The sequence below is a fragment of the Ambystoma mexicanum genome, chromosome 6q (assembly GCF_040938575.1).
Source record: "Ambystoma mexicanum isolate Mex_15411 chromosome 6q, UKY_AmexF1_1, whole genome shotgun sequence".
Classification (NCBI taxonomy): Eukaryota; Metazoa; Chordata; class Amphibia; order Caudata; family Ambystomatidae; genus Ambystoma; species Ambystoma mexicanum.
Genome location: NC_090937.1, coordinates 746,244,476 through 746,265,432, shown reverse-complemented (window position 1 = coordinate 746,265,432; position 20,957 = coordinate 746,244,476). Strand labels below are relative to the sequence as shown.

Genomic DNA, 20,957 nt, shown 5'->3' with positions numbered 1-20,957 from the left:
TTGGGTTTGAAAAGTGCAATGCTGCATTTATTTTGTTAGGTTTCTACCGTGGTGTCCGCGGATACTGGCAAAAGTCTGTGAATCCAACATGGAGGGCGTTTGAAGAAAACTAACGCATTTCATGCTTTTCCCCATCCAATCGGCAGGCGCGCCCGATGTCTGCAAACTTCACATCGTCCAATAGGCCAATCAGATGACTGTCCGCAGACCGAACAAGGAAATGGGTCAGCGGACCGAACCCAGATATCACTAATTGTTTTGACCTACTTTTTGGTAATTCTAAAAAAAAACTACTAGATGGATTTACACCAAATCTACAAAAGCATGCTTTCGGGACCAAACCGCCGCGGGAGCACATTTTTTTCCATTATGTCTATGGGGAAAAAAAGAAAGTTTTGGGACCCCAACTATAACTTTGCCCCCCTTGAGGAAACATCGGTAAACTATCTGAGGCTTGTGGAATCTGCTTAAATCACATGCTATGCATATGCTGACATCTGGTGGAAACTGCAGAGTATTACAGTAGTTGTTTTCGAAACTTAAAAAAGGGACGTCGACAGGGCATGCCAGTAATCATATCCCTAGTGTGACGGCCAATGTACCCATGGTCCTTCACGCGTCAAGGTTCCTCAGATTGTTTTTTTCCTGCCATCATCGTCGGATGCTGAGAGCAGAGTTCCTTTCCGGCTAACGCCATTTTAGTTTGAAAAATTAGAGGAAGTCACTCTTTTATGTCCTTTTGTACCAGTTTCTTCAAAAAACAACTTTGACAACTGTTTCGGGGACAAACTTCGTTGACTGCAACTTGCTTCGACGAACTTCCACGATCTCGGAAGGCGGCATCAGGCCTCGGACCAAACAGTAGGGAGAGTGGGGTGAAGTTGCATATCTCGGTTACTAAGAGAATGCATATTTCCTAATCGCCAAGCTGCCCTTCAATTAGACATGGAAAATAAAGCATTTAAATTTTGGCCAAATTGTTCCAAACAAATTCCCTGGAAGGACTTGCACCGGGTGTGAAACTTCTGTCTTCCGAGATATCACGACAAGGGCCGCTGTAAAGCTTGCAAGCTTTTAAAGCCTAAAACCTTAAAGGACCGCAAGACAAAGCGCTGGGCCCGCCATGCAGGCCGAGGCCGCCGTAGACGTAGAAGGTGCTTCAAGCAACGGCAGCATCAGCGTCTTCAGTGATGACGAAGGCGACGGGGAACCAACGAATTCCCACGTGCAAGCCCCCAACCCCACCAGACAGGCCGGCGGCACCGTTACAGGAACAACACCCGGCGGCATCAGCACAGACAAATCGCTCCCCACAAAAGACACAACCCAAGGTCTTAAGTCTACAACACCAGCTACATGGCTACACAGAGCATCGAGGGGAAGGTCCACCAGTTCCCTGTCCTCTGTGCATTCGCGTTCGCCTCACGACAGGCCCCCGAATACAGCTGATAACCGAACATCAAAGACGCAGCGGCGTCTCCATCTTCTGCCGAAAACGACTGTCCACACACAAGTCGAAGTCGGCTACATCCCTGCAGACTTCAAAACGGTCTCATCTGGTTAAGAAATACATCCCCGAGACACTGCTGAAAAGCAGGGCTTCGAAACACCATACTTCGAAGTCCCACACATCACATAGGGAACAGGAGAGAGTTACCAAGGGGGAGGGAAATATGTCTAAGACTATGAAGCATAAGAGGCAGCCCACTCCTGAACTACCTCATACTCATACAGTTATCCCTCCTGTAGTCATACCAAGTTCTTCAGTGGTCTGCTGAAGACCTAGACCGTATGTTTTTTTTATTGGCTTTTTTTTTTTCTTTTTAATAAAATCCTCAGGCTATTCACAATTTGCAGAATACACCATTAGCTAGTGGGACAGCAGTGCAACTACCCCCTCCAAAAAGAGCACAAACAGAAAACCTTCAAGCAGACACCCCTCAACATGATCCAGACCGGTATCAACTTGATGACCCCAACCAAAGTCTCCAGGACTCTGGAGCATTTTCAGACTTTGAGGTTCAAGAGGACTTAGAAGAGGTAGATCATTATTATGATGAGGATAACACTTGTCTTACCGTCTCCAGATCATGCTGGCCCGTCGGTGGTGGACTCCCCGGTGGATAACAAACTACAATTTAATGACCTGCTCCACAAGGCAGCTGATCATTTTTAAATCCAGACACAAGAGACACTAGTCAACAAGGACTTTGTTGAGAATATACTAGGTGACAAAAATCAACCCAATTTATCCCCATATTGCAGTCCGTCCAGAGAAGAATACAACCCTCTCTGACACCAAACCTAACGTGGGCAGTAAATCCTTGTATTGAGAAAATGTTCAGTCCAGCTCCCTCTACATCAGGGGCCAATTAAAGCCAGACTCTCTGGGGTTTACCACCACAAGGAAAAGGCTGGGAACACCTCTCGCATAGTCGGAGGCACCCCCGGACAAAGAGTGCAAAAAGATGTACACTTTCGGAAGGAAAGTGGCCACCTCGGTGGCATATCACGCAAGAATTGCCAATAATACCACTCTGCTGGCCAGTAAAAACTGCCTCAAGTAGTAGGAAATATCCACATTATTGCCCTCAGCTCAAGAGCTGGTAAAAACTCAACTCTTCCTTGCAGTAGCAGAAGGAAGGCTGTGTCTAACTGCAGCTTAAAGAATGAATTTAGATGCAGCGAGCAGATAATGCTGGCAGAATCATCGCAGAAGGCACACTTATAAAATGCCACGCATGGCTGCGCCAGTCAGGTTTTAACTTAGAGACACAGACCACCATCCTCAATATGCCGATCAAGCCTAACGTTCTCTTCGGCAAAGCTGTAGAGAGGATGCTCTCAAAACGGCAAAGGAACAATGACACCTTAAAGTCGCTGGGTCAGCTTACAAACAAGTCCTCAGGCCAAAAGGGAGGTCATCATTTTTGTCATTTCAGGGGACAACGTTGCAAAGAGGAAATGGTTACAACCAAGGTCAGGGTTCATCCTGGGGTTCGAATCAAGTCCAATCCTCTCAGGGCTTCCAGAGGGGCTAGCGAAGATCTCACAGCCATGAAAGATCCTCCTCCTCCAGAGGCGGATCCACACCCCCAAAGGAATGGGAGAGAATCACCTCGGGCAAGTGGGTGCTTTCTACTGTGGCAGGCGTTTATTGCTTAGTTACTCCAAAAGCCCTCCTTCCACCACCTGCAACAAAGAACCACCACGAAGGAGGAACAGCGCTTACTTCTGGAAGAGGTGGAAGTGCTGCTCTTAAAGGATGCCATCGAAATCATCCTGGCGAATCAGGTAAACACGGTATCTGTTCAACAGACTTCATTGTGCCCAAAAAAGATCTAACAAAGCACCCAGTATTAGATCTGCACTCTGCAAACACCTATGTCAAGCCACAAGAATTCTGCATGACTACGCTACAAGAAGTAATACCACTGCTAAAGCAAGGGCACTACATGGCAACATTGGATATGAAAGATGCCTATTTTCATATTTCAATGTTCACAGCGCACAGAAAATTCTTGCGTTTCAAGATAGCAAACCAGTACTACCAATTCAAGGTGCTACCCTTCGGTTTAGCATCCGCTCCAAGGGTATTCACCAAGGTACTGGCAGTGGTGGCAGCACACCTGCGCAGGGAGACAATCCCAGTGTACCCCTACCTGGATGACTAGCTGATCACGGGGTAAACACCCCTAAATACACAAAAAACGATCAACCTTCTTTTCCAATTGGGCTTCTCAATAAACGAGAAAAAGTCAAGCCTCATACCAAACAAGAGCAAACAGTTCTTAGGAGCTGTTATACCAGAGGAAGGGTTGGTTTTTCCATCAAAGGAAAGAATCAGAAACATACTGCTGCAAATACCTCGGTATCAAGCCGGTCACCAGATAAGCGTACACAAAGCAATGCGTTTGCTCTGCATGATGGCATCTTCCATTTATCTGGTCCCACATGCACGTTTGCGCCCGATGCAGGAGTGGTTGATGAAACAGTGGTCTCAGGCAAGCAGTCAGTGGGACGATGTAGTTGTCGTTTCGCCAACACTAGTACAGGCCCTACGCTGGTGGACAAGAAAGAATGTGTTGAAAGGAAAACCCTTCTACGACCCGGCAGTGTAAGCAGTAGTTACAACAGACTCCTCACTATACGGGTGAGGGGCACACCACCTCTCATCTTACAGCACATGGGCTGTAGACTCACATCACAGCACAAAAACACATAGACCTGCTGGAACTTCTGGTAGTATTCAAAGCGCTCCAAGCCTTCGAGACACACTTGACAAATCATTTGATACTAATCCTGACAGACCACACCACTGCAATGTTCTGTATCAACAAGCAGGGGGGGCACACATTCTCCAAGTTTGTCCAGGCTAGCACAGAAAATATGTAAAAGGGCACTCAAACAGGGGATGTTCCTAACTGCACAACAGGTACCAGGGGAACTTAACACCCTAGTGGACTCGCTAAACCGAGATCTGCTTCCAGAAGATAACGAGTGGCAACTCGACAAAGATGTCGTAGATCATTCTCTCACAGTGGGGCTACCCCACGCTAGACTTGTTCGCTACAAGAGAAAACGAGCACTGCCCAGACTTCAAGTACAGATTTCCCCAACCAGACTCCAAGGGGAATGCCCTATGCATGAGTTGGTCAGGGAAATTTGCTTACGCTTCCCCCACCCCCCAACTCCTCTAATGAACAGGGTGGTAGCCATGGTAACCACGTCTGCGCAAACTGGCGATGTGAGATCCAATGAAGCTCCCGTTCCATCCCAACTTGCTTTCCCAGCACGGGGAACATTTCACCCTTATCCTCACTCACTGAACTTCAAGGAGGCACGTAAACCAAACACCAGCCACTGTTACTTTGACAAGTGTAGACGGATTGTAATTCGGTGCCAGTCAAAACAAACCTGTTAGAATGTACTCCAACTCCCATTCTTCACCACATGCTACACTTGTTAGATTTAGGATTGGTATTTAACTCAATCAAAGTTCACCTGGCGGCCCTGTTCACATACGACAGCTCTCAGAGTAAAAGATCATGGTGGAAGGTACCTGTCACCAAGGCATTAATGGAGGGAGTATAGAGACTCCACCCCCCATATCAAATCAGCCGCCAGGCTGGGACCTCAATGTAGCACTCGTAAAACTCCAGTCAAGCCTTAAACATCTCATGTATAAAACTGCTTTCTTGGTAGCAATCACCTCCATAAGGAGAGTCAGCGAACTACAAGCATTGTCAGTGCAAGACCCTTTCTTTGCTATCCACAAAGAAAGATTGTAAGAACACACCCACGGTTTTTACCCAAGTTGATTTCAAAATTCCACGTAAACCAATCCATAGAGCTACCGGCCTTATTCCAGAACCCAACTAGCTCAGCTGAGTAAAAACTCCATACTTGAGATGTAATGAGAGCGGTCCTTTACTATGTTAATTTGACCAGACCGCTAAGGAAAACAGACCAACTGTTTGTCTCTGTAGCACCAGGCAGAGACGGAGACCGCATTTCAAAAAATGCCATCTCCAGATGGATAGTCCGATGCATACAGCTCTGCTATTCTTTATCAAGCAAAACACTGCCTTTCACACCGAGAGCTCACTCCACAAGGGTACAGGAGCTACTCTGGCCTTTATAGCAAACGTCCCACTCGACGCCATCTGCAAAGCATCTAAATGGAGCTCAGTACACACTTTCACTCAGCACTACTGTATTGACACACATTCTAAAGCAGATACCCAGGTGGGACAAGCGGTTCTAAAGCATCTATTCGCCGCTGCACCTTCTCACAACCCACCACCCTCTCCTAACACTGCTCTCTAATCTATGCATAGCATGTGATCTAAGCAGATTCCACAAGCCTCAGAAGGGATACATTACTCACCGTAATCATATTTCTGATGCTTGTATCTGCTTAGATTCACATGCGCCCACAGGGTCGGACTGGGTCAAGAAAAAGCGCCCGGTCACCCCCAAAAAAAGTGGCCCAACCCTCATGACCCTTGACCTCTGATGACATCACCGGAAGTGATGTCATTTGACCCCCACCTCAAAGTGACATCCCAGGAAGATGAAACACAACCTTTCACCCCTTGACAAAATAGGAAGTGGCTTCAAATAGCATTGTTCCTAAGTACACTAAATTACTGTGAATCCAAGCATACAATATCACAAACCTATGTTGGTACTCATTTATCGACCTAAAAAGGATGAAAGGCTTTTTGAAAGAAGAAAAAAAAAATATTTAAAACAGTCTTTTTTTAAAAACTATTTTTTTCTTCCAGGCATGGCCAGAAACCGGCCCCCACTCCCTAAGGACGATTTCGGGCCGGCCACGGGCCGAAAGGCAGAGGAGCCAATCCAACCCTGTGTGCCCACCCTTCTTGCCCTCGGAGTAGAAGGTGCATAGATGTTTACACAGGCTTTATCTTATTCATATCTGCTCTTAGACACCTGTACTCGCGCTACACTTCATGCAACCGCATGTCGGAAACAAAACCATCTGAGGGACCTTGACGCGTGAAGGATCATGGGTACAGTGGACGTCGCACTAGGGATAGTATTACTGCCATCCCCTGTAGACGTCCCTTTTCGAGTTTCGAAAACAACTGTAATACTCTGCAGCTTCCACTAGATGCCGGCCTATGGAATCTAAGCGGATACAAGCATCAGAAATACAATTACGGTGAGTACTGAATCCCAAATATAAAGCAGAAAATCAGTTGGTTTGTTCCTTTTACAATTCCACACTGTTCCACCAGTCTGTACCAAATGTTGCATAGTTACCTGTTTGGGACCCTCTGGACATTACTGGCTACATGACATTTGGACATCCCACCCCTTTCTCCGGATTTCAGCCCCATCACACGTGAGACGGTTGCCTGAAATCGGCGAAACATCAATGTGGTTGTAGAAGGACTGGACAAAGTAAATTTTAAGTGTCTCGACGCGAGGAACAAAACTCAAAGGCCTCAAACCACGTTTCAAGTCCCTAGGACGCACTGTTTGAGATATTTGCACCGCAATACACAGCACTGCACAGGATACTTTTTCATTTTGTGCAGTTTCTATGCCTTTCTCTTTCCAGATGCCTCCCAAAAAGTGAAAATCTACTGGAAAAATGAATCCAAAATCAAAAAGTGAGATTACTAGGGGCCTGTCTACAGAACCTGTTCGGAGAACGGGTCATTTTTGCTAGCTTCCAATATGCTTTGGTTGATGGATCTGTTCTAAAGGGGCCACATTCATAGTATTAAATAATATTCCGATTTGTAATAGATGCATTCCCAATAGTATTTTGCCAGGCAAGCAATTTTAAGTGCAACACTCTCAGAAATACATATTCAGTAGAAGAAGAAAGATTTATTCCGGCAGAGGCCCATAACTCACACAAGAACTTTAAAACCCAATTTTACACAGATCATATGTGTATCGTATATCGTATACTATAAAAAAAAATCAGTAAATGGATCTTCTGCCCTCTTCTACAGATGCCTTTTACCAGCCTGACGTCTGAGTTTTGAGCAACTTGAAGCTGGTGGATAAGGTTTATGGACATCTCTGTGTAATTGCAGTTTCGCGGTTTTGTCCCTCTAATGCTGCCTCCCACAGGCCTCATTTTATTCTTCTGTTCAAAATGGATGAAATTCAAGATAACCACCTTGGGCGACTGTTGCACTGCGTAAATGCCCAGTACAATTATAATCCAGCCAAAGCCCAGAATTGGGGTTTGTACACATGTTCGTTCTCAGATTATCCACCTTGGTAGAATGACAACCTGAATGGACAGCCAGGCCTCTGACCAGTTCTCTTCATGTTTCATACACATTTCTACAGTACAAGCTCACCTCATAACGGTAGAATCTTTACTACGTATATTTGAAAAAGGCCCCTTTTAATAATTCTTTCATAACATACCATGTTCATTAAGTATGCACATGCAATGCTTTAAACATAAAATAGCACTGCATGCATTTTATCCAATCCACTGCTTAACCAACACTTGCTTACACAAAAGATTTCCAAGAAAGCCACACCCCAACTACTTATTGTCACATTTTGTGATATGTTAATTGGGACCTCGGAGGCATGGATGTCTCGCCCTATTAATTACTAAACAGAATTTAATAGAAAAACTGAAAACTGAGGATACTACTACAAGTAGCACTTTTATCTGAAGGCTCATCTTTTTTCAAAAAAAGTGCTCGTGTATTCAAGATAATGTATTGCAGAGAAAGTGGCAAAGCAACTAGGTGCTAACGAATTGTCTACCAGTCAACAAATTCGCAATGCAAAGTGGTGAAATCAGTGCCTTCAAAATCTAAGCACGATTTAATATCCTCCATTCTTTCACAGTTGTGTGGGGTATCAGGATGCTGTAGACCCATCAGCTAAAGTTCTGTGTTAATTATCGTTACACTGTAGTGGCAGTAACTCAAATGTCGGTGTTTGAGCAGAATTCCATATTTGGTCTATTTTGCCAACCGAGTCCCCCTAAACCTTTTGCTGTTTCTTGTTTTTTACACTTTAGTTTTTCCATCAGATGGACTTCTCCTGAAGTCCTGTTGCAGTGGAAACTCCTTTTTGGTTTACTGACCTTAGTAGTCCACATTGCTACCAGGGCCCCGGTCCTCTTGAGCCCCCTATTCTGAAGCTGGGTGTATTCTTTATTTGAAAATGTGTGCTGGAGAGCAAGCTGACGGCAGGTTTAAATCTGGATTTTGGCTGCTCCATGCTTTTGCCTTTTTACCACGTTAGTAACCGAATGCCCAGATATGGTAGCCATTTGGGTACTAATGCATTTTAAAAGTCCAGCACCCAGGGGCTATTTTGTTTGTGGACTTTACTTTGTTTCGGCCAGGAAGAAAGGGCAAAATGGTGGCGCTGCCTTCTAGTCTCTCTGGGGTACACAAAGTATATTCTTGGTTTGCAACGTATCCAGTTTAAACTGAACAAAGGTCTCCCAGTCAACTCAAACATCTGACTTATGTTTGAGTGTGCTTGTGTGTATGGAGTTTGTCTGACGGATCCTGATGGGATGAAAGACCAGCTTTTGAAAGGTGCACGGCTGTGTATTGATTGGCAGGGTTACCCATAGTAGTGTGTATTTCTAGAGAAACCACATGCCAATCGAGACATTTGTTTGGCAAAACTTACCTTGAAGACTGCAGCAAATATGGGCTGTTCCTGAGGGTTCCAACTGTTTCTGACTGGGCCCTGTCCTTTTGTGGTGATCTCTCTGCCTCTCCAGTGTACAATAATATGTCTGCAAACCCTTTTCCTACTTCCCTCTTGTGTTGGTGTCTAAACTCCATACCTGCTCTGCTAATGCTCTCCTAAAAGCCTTCCTGCCCTTTTTGCATGCCTGGCTGGACTCCGAACAGCCTACACAGCTCTGCTTCCGTTCATTTCAGTCATGGGATATTGAAAATGATGAACTGCAGCTGCTGCCCAGGGTGGAACCATTACTGCTGCCTTGGCTGATTCTTTGTTTCCACCTGAGCTGTCACATGCTTGCTGGGTCCCTCTATGTTCCCTCGCTGCTGTTGCTTCATTGTGGGTCATCTGAAGTTGATCCTTCTTCGTTGGACCATGGTAACACTGACAGGATATCCCAACTAAAGTCTGGCCAGACCAATTTCAAAATTCATCTATGTACCTGCACTTACTGGCAGTTCCTGCCATTGATTTAGGTCACTGTTCCCTGGTCCTCTCACCCCAATCCTGTTGCTTATCCTGTTTTTCAGTTCTTGGTGCATAGCATAATTTTTGCTTCTTGACCAGGACCACCTTTCCTCAGTAGCCTGTGAGCGGGAGTGACTGGGAACCAAAAGAGGCCATGGATTTTATTTCCAAAGTGGCCACATATTACACCATGCAAGCAAAAACATTCTGTATGACACCAAGGGTCTGATGTTTGACATCCCAATGCTTTGTATGTTAGATCCTGCTACAGGTGCGAACGGCCTAGAAAATGTTCATTACCTGCAGGAGTAGGCGTTGCGCTCGGTCAACAAGCGGCGGGATAAAGATATCCCGGTCAATTATTTTGATCAGCCATAAGGGTAAAACTGCAATAGATTATTTGTGTATCTCGCTAAAAAGCTGAAAAACCATTAAGGAATTTAAAGTTTTGTGCTGTTTTCAGACCATTTTGCCCTTTCTAACAATGGGAATGGGTTATGTGAACACCAATGGGGAAACCAAATACCCAATGTCAAATGCTTAGTGAAACAACCCAGAAGGAAAATATATGGGGTAACTGTGAGCTACTGTTATCTAGTCAAACACTGTGTCCTGTATACGTGCATTATAAATACTAAGTAAATAAATATGTTGGAGGCTGGTGCATCTGCAGATTCGGTCTTGAATCTTTATCAGGACATAATGCTGAGTATCACTTCTAATTTCCTCACAGAGACACGACCTTCAAAGGTACGAAGGGGGCAGTTTGAATAAACGAAGAATGCTAACTGGCGAAAGCACAGTTGATGGCTCCCCTAAGGTTAGAAAACCAAAACAGTTGAAGAGTCATGCAAGGTAGAGCAGCATGCAAGAAGGCCAGGCAAGTTAGGAAACTGGTATCGGAGAAACAAGACTGAGCAGACTTGCTGTTGGCCGCCTCACAACCTAATTCTAGGACTTTTTGGGAGTTTGTAAATAACGGATGCAAATATTGGAGCCATTGTAATACAGTGAACATGAATGTCCTGGACAATGTCTGGGTAGATCACTTCACTGCGTTCTATGGAATGCATGCCCTCACGGTTAACTGAGGAGGCACTAACTGCGATTGAGGATGAATTACCCTCTATGATAAAACAGTGTGCGTTTTTGTTATCCTGAAGTCCTAAATGCCCTGTAAAAGCAAGCATGGTGGGTGTTGGGGGAGAGCCCAGTGAGGGTTATGTCAGGGCTGTGTCTTGGCCCCCTTTTTTCATTATATATTAATGGCCTTACTGAATCCCTAAATTCTTGTATTGCGAATGTCCTCCACTTTCGAACATTCCATATACCGGTCTTAGCAAATGCTAATGATAGTGTTGGTGGCTAGGTCTCCTTGTTAACTGCAACAGTCGCTGGGTGTTTATAGTCCATTTATGCAGGGTCTCGAACTGCAGAAAGTGCAGCTAAATCTGCAGTATTAATTTGTAACCCTGGTGGCAAATCAAATAAAGCCAAACCGCGCATTTTTGGGTTGATAAACGTCTCCCATTTAGAGTCCTTTCAATATTTAGGGATTTCACTTCTGAGTTGAATGGTGATGCGCATGTGGGAGAAGCTATTTGGAGCACACAGAGGTTTTCAAAACTTTACAAGGCCGTTATCAATTATTTTTTCAGGGATACAAGGCCAAACCAAAAGCTGTTGCTTTATATGGGGGCAAGTATATGGGGTTTTGTCAACATCTTCATTATCTGTTCTGGAGAATTCATATATGAAACAAATCTTGGGCCTACCGCCTTCATCACCCAACCTTGCAGTACACGAAGATCTACATGTAATACCTCCTTGAAGTTGATGTGAGATTAACACCTGTGAAGTTAAGGCTAAGGGTCTGGAAGGCCCTGCTGACCAAGGAAATTCTGTTCCAATTGATAGGTAGTTGGAAAGACTCACTGAAGGTCCTGTGAATGGCTTTTATTAAACAATCTCCATGCAGTGCATTTTAATGCCTACTTCTATAATGTAAAGTGGTCTTATATAGAACCCTTCTGCCAATAAAGTTGGCCTCACTGGCCATGGTTCTGTAAGAAAGGAGGGCAGGATGGGTTAGTCAGATAGCGGTAAGGCAGATGCAGAAACCTTTGGTGTTGGATAGGTGTCGGTCAGAAGTACCTGTTACCTGAGTGTCGATATGAAAATCTGTTTGTGGTTGGTACTGAACGGGCAGGTTTGCCATATGGGCAGCCCCCAGATTGTGAAGTGCAAAAATTAACTGCATGCCCCAAGCTTGCCTAATCTTTGGCAAGTAGTTCTATCTGAACTCTGACTTAGAAATAACTTAAAGAATACAGCAGGAACTTGAGATACATTATTTTCTCGGAGCGTTAGCTGCCTGGTTACTTGTCATGGCGCAAGCTAAGAAATGATCCTGTCCTCATTACCAGAGCCAAGTTCATTGTTATTTTGCTTGATGGGATTACTGCAAAGTGAACAGGGAATCTAACTAAATTTGTAGGATTTGTGAGGCAGATTTAGAGGACATGTTGCATCTGTTCTTCTTCTGCTCAACTTACAAGAAACCACAAAAGCACCTTTTAATCCTACTCCTTAAACCTTTGAAGTTTACACCATTTAAACCAGCTTTGGTATATTTGTCAAAAGCTGATACACCCTTGATGGCATGGTCTTTGCTGGGGTTTCTGAAATCATCCTTTAGAATAAGAACTAGCTTTTAAAAAGCTGAGTGAACTTAAGGTGCTCATCAAAGGTCAAGAGAACAGCTAGTGGACCATGTCCACTTTGTATTAATCGTGTTCTAAAAGAAAAATTATAATTATAATCCTGGTCTGGTCCCATGGTGGTTAAAACATGGTACAGAGCTCTTCTTTTGGCATCCCTTAGATGACTCGGTGTGATGTTTATCACCCCCTCATAGCTCAGACAGCATGTAACCTACTTCTTTTACTGTATGGGCACATTTTCCAGTACTCCAGAAAATAATTTTATGTGACTTTAACACGTAATTGTAACTTTTCTGCCTTTGTTCCACTTGGGATCCTGGAGCATTTGAAGCAATCCTGAATTATTTTTCCCATTTGTGTCATTTTATATAACAGATAGTTTGATGAATCTCACTGCAGTTCACTCATATTGAGCCTCCAATGTAGATGGTGGTATGTTGTTTATATTGGCTTTAGGTTCAGTGTGGTCTCTTACAGACCATTTTCTGTTCATATACCGTAACTATTTCTAAAGTACTCATCTGAACGGTTGTGGCTCAATACATTAGTTATATTAAAGCGTGCATGTATATTATCAGTAGTTCATTTTACTATGTGCTTATGTGGAACATTTTGTACCTTGATACCAGCCCTCTTCTTCCTAATGATGAAGCCAGACTGCCCAGTCATCATTACCATTGAGTGTATTTTGGACTAACCTGTACGCGCGCACACTTTCTCTCTTTTTTTTCTTTTTTTTTTTCTTTATCTCTCCCCTTTTGAACTCCTCACCAGAGCGCACCACAGAAATCTCCCTAAGAGTTGTCCAACATTTTAGCATATACTGATTTTGTTGCAGTTTCATTACTGTATGAATGATGGGAATGAAAATAAGACCAGACTTGGGGCTGACAATAGATTAATGCACACAACTTGACTTCTCACACTGGCTACTAAATATGCCATAAAGTATTTTTTTGCAACTGTGAAATTGCCTTCAAAACCTACAGAAAGTGAAAGATTGCACATCTAAACAGGATGCAAGATGGATGCTGGCCTGTGGCATTGGCCCCGCTCAGAACCGCCTGCAACAGAGAAGAATATCTCTAAAAATGGCTCAGGAGACTGTGCCTGGGAAGCAAAGCCAATTTCTCTCTCTTCAGTAGCAGGAGTTGTTCCAGATGAGCCATGGAGAAATGTAGAGTGTGGAGGAGGAATTCAGTATGCAAGGCACTGATATGGTCTCTCGTACAGATGGTGCCAGAGGTGGCACTAAGAAGCAGAATTGGAAGCACCAGATGGTGGTAAGTGGGATGATCAAGGATGTGCAGTCTTCTCTATGCCCAAGCCGAAGAATTGCAGCCTTAGAGGCCCCTCAAAGTGATACTCCTACGGACCCTATAAACTATGTGCAGTGTCTGCAGCAGCACCTGAGATTAATACCTGCTTCGAGTGAATCCTAACACTTACATGTCCTAATACTATAGAGATCTTGTGCACTGCCCAAATGCATTCTATAAATCATGAGGGCAAGTCCAAGACAGAAGAACTTATTCAGACGCTGGTGGGAAATCCAAATAAGAGCCGGGTATGTTGGTCTCTGAAGACTTGCCGCTGTCCCACAGGGGAATCTTCTGTCTTCAAAGCCTTCTGTGAAGCATAAAGGACTTTGCATAGCATTGAGAGCAAGGTGATGTATTGCAGATGACAGCGTAAATTGAATCTGTGCAAAGGAAATTAGGGTGGTTGTGAACAGAGTTGAAGGAGTAGATGACAAGGTTAAGTAAATTGACCATGTGCACCCTCCCATTGAAAATTCCATGAATTCATATTACATTGTTGATAGTTGAGTTCCAGGCAAAGATGGAAAGATGTAAAAGTTGGAAACCACAAGGTTAACCTTGTCTGTGCCCCTAGAGGGTGTGGAACGGTTATGCAAGGTTCAGTCTTTCCTTGACACTGATGCACATCCAGAGTATCGTTATGGGCCAATCTTGGTGCACAGTTTGTCCGGTTACTCAACAGGGGTGGGCAATGCATGGATGAGGGCATAGTGATGACAGAGTGTTTAGCACCCCAAACAATGAGCTGGTGGTGAGACAGACTGCACAGAAAAACCAAATGTACATTTAAGGAGCTTGTGCAGGGTAACCAAACTGAAAAGGCAGGACCTGCAGAACATCAGGAGTGCATTACTGAATTAGGGCATTTGAATCCTCCATTTGGTACCCACAGAATGTGTTGGTGTGCCTCAAGGGTTCTTTCAGTAGGAAAAAGTTCATTAACATTCCCATTGGAATCATTGGTTAGACAAGTAAAAATGTATTTTAGATCGCAAACATATTTTTGGAATCTATACTTCTTTACACCTAGTAGGTTATTCAGATTAATATACATGTTTACCTTCCTGTGGCCACTGCGCGGCTGGTACCACGGATCAAGCATACTTGTGGAGTTCTGGAAGTGGGTGGCAGGCTTCTAAATGCTTCTCGTTTCCAAGTTTTGTATGGAGTGTATTTGCTCTATATTTTTTTGTTGGGAGTCTTTGCATGACTTTAGGGAGTATAATTGTGTGGTACACCACTTAAATGTTTAGAGGATTGACCAAGGAGGCATTTTGGACTGTTACCATAACCTCTGATGTTTAAATAACGTTAAATGAATGATTCTATGTCAAGACCAGAGGCAAGTATTATGCGTCACTTCTTTATTAACTACTCTATAGCAGCTCTTAAAAAGTTCACATTTTATTTTCTTTAACCATCAACAACCAGCTTTAGAATAAACAAAGCAACAAAAAGGGACTACTATCCCCCATTGTCATTCTTCTTTCTGTAGTCCTGAGTGCCTCTCTGCCCTTGAATGAGGATGCACTCCTCCTCCTCTACATAACGTGCACTGCCTGGGTCCCTTCCTCTTCTTTTTGCTGCTCTCTTACAGCTAAGTACCTTCCCATAGTTCTCCCGTTAATTGCGTAAATAGATGTGCTTTATAGTCTGTCACATGTCGGTGTGTAGTAGATGTACATAAAAAGCTACAGTGATCAATAATTGTATTTCGTCGTGTGTTAAATTAGGTTTATCCAGGCCCATTTTCTCCGTGCAGCATTAGCGTTCGAGCGCAAGCCCGCAAACAATTTCTTCTTTTCTCTGAGTCTGTCACGTCTTAAATCGGAGCGAATACAGCGTTTACCCTATGCTAAAGGTAACACTGGAAGTAAATGGTCATAGTGTGGCAGGCTGGGCCTGTGAGCAGATTTGCTCGCTTCGGGTCTCTGGTCTGCTTCACTTGCGCACTACAGTTCCCAGCAGGCACACTGCTGCGTTGCGCATGGCTGCCTGGGAAGGAGCCAGCGCGCGGCGCAGCATGGCATCACAAAGGCACGAGCTGCAACATTCATACGCAGCGTTGTTCCCCGTTCTGCAGTGCCGACAAGGGAGGATTAGTTTAATGAGCAAAGCGCTTAGTAGAAACTCCTCATCTCCGGTCAGACGAGCAGCTCTGGCTGCAAACGTCTTTAAAGAGGGGGAAGTAGCCTACAAGTGCAGTCGATGGGCACTGCACACGCTCCAAGCATTTCTCTTTGAGTCAGATATGCAGGGCACAAGATGGCCTGTGATAAGGCAGACCCCAGATGGAGCGGAGTGAGTGACCAAGATGAGTGGTCAATGGAGGCTGACCTCACACAGAGTTTCAAAAAAGTACTTGGGGATTCCTTGGTGTAAGCAGTGGCACAGGGAGGTAGATCCATACAGGACATACTGCAGGTTCTGGAGAATATTTTGGGGAAAGGTATTGCAAAAGGGTTTGCTGGCGAATCAGGTGAGGATCCTGGTGAAGGGCCTTCCACTGGTAACCTCCAAAATGTGGTCGATAAGGGGAGCAAACCAGCCCGGAAGAGAAAGGTCTCTTCTACTCCCCTGGGCACTGAAATGGGGATTAAAAGGAAGCCCCAGTAGGCGGCTAATGCATTTAATAGGCTGAAAAACACCTTTGTATTAAAGACCGACAGAGAGACAAAATACAGGGGAATCTCAGACGTCCACAAATGAGGACGATCATACTGGAGATAATGATGCAGGTACCGATACGCACGTGAATGATATAATGACTACCTGCGAGCCTAAAGCCAGCATCGTGGAAGCCCAGCAGGATGACGACAAAATGTTGGCTCCATTTGAGCTGGAAGCACTTATACACTTCAGATCTATGGACTGGATGCCATCCCCCATGGTAGTGCATATAGAGCACAGAAAATGCAAAAGCCCCCTGAAAAAAACAGGTTTCGATTGAAAGCAGAATGCCAGAGACGGGAGCTCCCAGGTAAAGTGGCCAAAGCTTTGGAACTGTACCCTAAAATGTTCCCCTTTTTGTTAAGAAAGTGGCCAAGTACGTCCAAAAAGGGCATGGACCGGGCATGGAAGTCCTGTCAGGACAAGGTCCGAGCCGGGCCAATAACTAAAATTATGGACCTTGCTGAATGAGCAAGGGACACCGGAGAACCAGTGGATGCACAGGTTCTGGCGAGTGACTGTGCTTCCAGTTGTGGTCATAACATTTCAGCTTGCAATCTGGACTACATTTGCATTTGCTGAAAATGTGTTCTAGTAATTTGCCCACACAATTTTTGCAGCTAATTGTGGAGCCTTTCGTGCATCAAAATGTTGGGGCGTGAAAGCTATTCGCACCCTGGGATTGGAAAGAAATGGCCACCGACATTAAAATAGAAAAGGGGCGAGGTCCATTTTTGTGTTAAATTATTTTTTATTAATGATTAGGAGAGCAGTACAACAAATTGATAAACATACACATTGTTGATGAATTATTTCTGCTCGGGATGGCCTTTTCTGAACACCTGGTACTGCCATACCATTTGAATGCTATACGTGGCAATGCTCTCTACATAACACTTGATCAGCATAATGTCATCAAGGAATAACTACAGTCTCTGTTGTTCAAGAAAGCACACACATCATTGGGAGATGCATTACTGCATGTACAATTAGACATACCTAAGTGGATTTTCATCTACACACAAATTTCCCTCAAACCATTCAGAGTCGTTCACAAGTATTAGTTAGTTGCACTTATATCTGTGTTAAAACCTTTTTAGAATGGTAGCCTTTTTTGGTAGAATATATACACTTTTTATACACTTCTGTACACATTCTCTGTTCAAACTAACTTCATATGTACAGAATAATCCAATTGATGAAAATTCAAAATTAATCATGTTCCCTAAATAGAATAACTTAAATTTATTCCCAGTGCCCCATCATCCCCAGTAGGTATTCAGTCGACATATACAAAGATAAAACCATTGTTTTCAAATTTGTTGTAATGAACCAAATGTGGGCTGCATGTAAATATTTGTTTTGCTGTGTGAGTCTTTAAAGAAATGTATGCAGCAGCATTATGAAAGCTTTTATTGGAAACACAAATCATGTGCAAGTATAAGTTTCATTAACACTAGTCTTTTCTATGTCTCTAATCAGATGTTTGATATTAAAACAAGTTGGTAGCTATGAAATATGGACGTCTAGTGAAATATAAGCTAGCTATGCTTGCCATGTGGCTTTCTTTATTCAGTTACATTTGCTGAAAACGTTTTCAAAGGCACAACATGGTTTTCCTAGCATTTAAACTTGCTTTGCTTGGCTTATCCTGATCATACAAACTGGTGCCACAGCTACTGAGCTCGATACTTGTTCTGTTCAAACTTTTTGATGAGAAACCATTTGTGCAACTAAGAATATGTCCCTCGTAGTTTATGCTATCTGATATCCTGTCTCTTTTTTGTCCAGTGGTATATGGTTTCAATTGTGCACATATATAATCGATGGAAGAATAGTGAACTTCGGTGTTATGTCAATGGAGAACTGGCATCGTATGGAGAGATAACCTGGTTCGTCAATACAAGTGATGTGAGTATATCAAATATGAGTAAGAAAAAGGTAAATCTGCGAAGTATCATTTTGCATATTAGTTCCTTTGATCGAGACCACAATACAGGTATGATAAAGAAAGATGGGGAACAGCACAGAGACAGACTTGCACAGCTTTTTTAAAGCAAACACCACTTGAAAAGAGGTGCTATAGTGTAAGCTTGTCAATATTTATGAAGAAAGGGGAAGTTTGGAGGAGACAAGGTGACAAATTCATAAAGAGATTTACTATAATCCATGTGAGCGATTTTTCAGGTTTAGAGACTCTTTGGGCCATACCCAATGGTATGAGGCTGTGGCCCAAGGGGAAAAGAAGAAATGTCTTTCCTCTTTACATTTAGTTAGGTGCGGCCCCATGAGCATGCACTCCCTTGACTCCGCCCACCGGCGCCACACTGCAGTCCTCTTTTCCGCTTCAACGGGAGCAGACCTGTTTTACCTATCTGGTGGTTGAGGCCCTTTTTCCCCCCTTTGTGATTCCACGTGGTCAGATTTTCCCCAGGGATATTCTTTCCTTTATTCTTTACTAACCATTCTAATTTGCCATAGTGATATAAGTACACCTTCCTGCAGTGCGTTGTCCCTCCCCGGCGCATGTCAGCTGCAATGGACTTTACCAGGTTCCCGGCATGCGATGGATCCTTTCCTACGTCGGACCCACACGCGCTCTGGCTCCGGTGCCTTGGCTGGGACAGCTGCTTGGCATGCGACACACTTACACCCCGGTCACTATAGAACCGGCTGGCCAGGTGGAGGAAGCTGTTCTTCAGATCACCACCGGAGCATATTAAGGAGTACGTACGAAGACCAACCAAGTCTACGGTAAGTATCTGTTCTCTAAAGCGCCCCGCACGGGTGAGTCCTTCCCAGGGAAGCGACCAAGCGGGAGGGGCCTATCAGGCTCTACTACCAGCAAGGGGACCGAGGGTGCTTGAGCTAACGGCCACACGACTGAGGCGGTCCACGGATCCTCCCTGTCCTAATGCTGAGGGGCCAGACGGCTCTTGCACCGGGGATTCCCCCGAGGGGCTCTGCTCTATTACATGGTGCAAACCTGAGGGGGCGCCTACGTGCAGTACAGAAAGCACTACCGGAAACATGTTAGAGGGCACCGAGCCTCCCAGGTGCACATCTGAGGTGCAGGACAGGCCCTAGCCTGCACGCTCAAGTAAAGTACAGTAGAAGACACGCATCCAGCACATGATGCAGTACAAGAGAAAATGACCACGTAGCCAGACAAAATGGCAGCTCGTCCGGGGGTGTGCCTTTCCAGCGAGCAAAGGCCGGGTTTCACACCAAGGGTGAAATGGTCTCCTATGGTCACATGGTGCACCTCCTACCCAACCACATCGGAGCAAGGGCGCTACATGGATGCTGGCTACGCCCGAGCATGCAGGCAAAACTGAGCAGTACGTGCAAACCCACACACCCATACCAATGCACCAGCGTGTCAAGAGTTTTTTTGACAAGTTGCTCTCTCTCCTTAAATCCCCGTAAATGGGGAATATACTCGAGGGAATCGTTCAAGACATGATCTCGCCTATGCTCCTGCAGCACCCAGCTTCAGTCTAAACACTGGCACCTTCAAAACCTCCGTCTTTCGGTACATTCCCTGGTTCCAAATACTGTGGTGGCCTCGTCGCAGCCCGAGGATTCTCCCGCGCAGCCTGAGGATTCCCCCGCCCAGCCTAACAGCGCAGCCCCCTGCAGCGCCCCCAAATATGCCTCCAGCAGACTTCACAGACCTGCAAGACACAGCAGGCGACACGGATGACGAGGATCAGAACACCACCTCCTTCGCAAGGGCTTTCCATGAAAGGTTGGCCGGGCTGGCGGAGTACTTGGGGATTCCTCAGCCACAAAAGGAGCAGGCAGAGGCAGGGGTCCTAGCAGAGGTACTGACCATCTGCTCAGCCACCAAATCGGGCATAGCTTTATAAAAGGATGTGGAGACCCTGGCAAAGACGGGTTAGGCTCATGTCACACAGCCAGCCAACAAGCACCTAGATGCAAACTACAGGCAGGCAGAGGCCGATTCTCTCATCCTGCCAGTGCACCCACAACCACACGCGGCAGCATCAATGTCTACTAAACTTCGAACTTCCATGTCATATTTCACTTCGTCCCTATTAGTCAAGAAGGAAACGGTCTTGGAGGCCTTTGGAAAAAGGTATACTCAAATGCCACTCACCACCTACGGCAAGCAAATGCGTACGCCATGCTAGCCACCGTAAACCAAAAACTACGGCAAAGGATTGCTGAACTCCCAGTTCATAGGCAGGCCCGGTTCCGGGCCGATCTCGCTAAAACAAAAATAGTGGTTGAAGACCTAATGGAATCATCTGTGGCTCACATCGACACAGCAGGTAGGGCCATGTGTGTGGCTACAGTCAAGAGGCGGACTGCGTGGCTCAATGCCACAAAGTTTAATCCAGATGTACAGGACCGTATTCTCGATCTACCGTTTGAGGGAGGGGACTTGTTCCATTCGTCCACTGGTGAAGAGTTGGACAAGAAAAAGAATAGCTCCCAAACAGCCCCATCTCTAGCTATAGTTGAAAATCCGGCTTATAAGACCTTTTGCCAGGTCCAGTCGCGGTTTAACAGAGGTCGGACCTTT

At 44.9% G+C, this 20,957-nt stretch overlaps 1 protein-coding gene across 3 annotated transcripts in view; it reads left to right on the top strand.

The window, feature by feature from the left end:
• Window positions 1-20,957, top strand: part of LRBA (LPS responsive beige-like anchor protein) — a 3,444,508-nt gene that overhangs the window by 252,200 nt on the left and 3,171,351 nt on the right. For all 3 annotated transcript variants that reach the window (XM_069631262.1, XM_069631261.1, XM_069631263.1), the window contains exon 8: window positions 18,197-18,316. In XM_069631262.1, coding sequence (XP_069487363.1) covers window positions 18,197-18,316 — 120 coding nt within the window. The remainder of the gene's footprint in view (window positions 1-18,196; window positions 18,317-20,957) is intronic.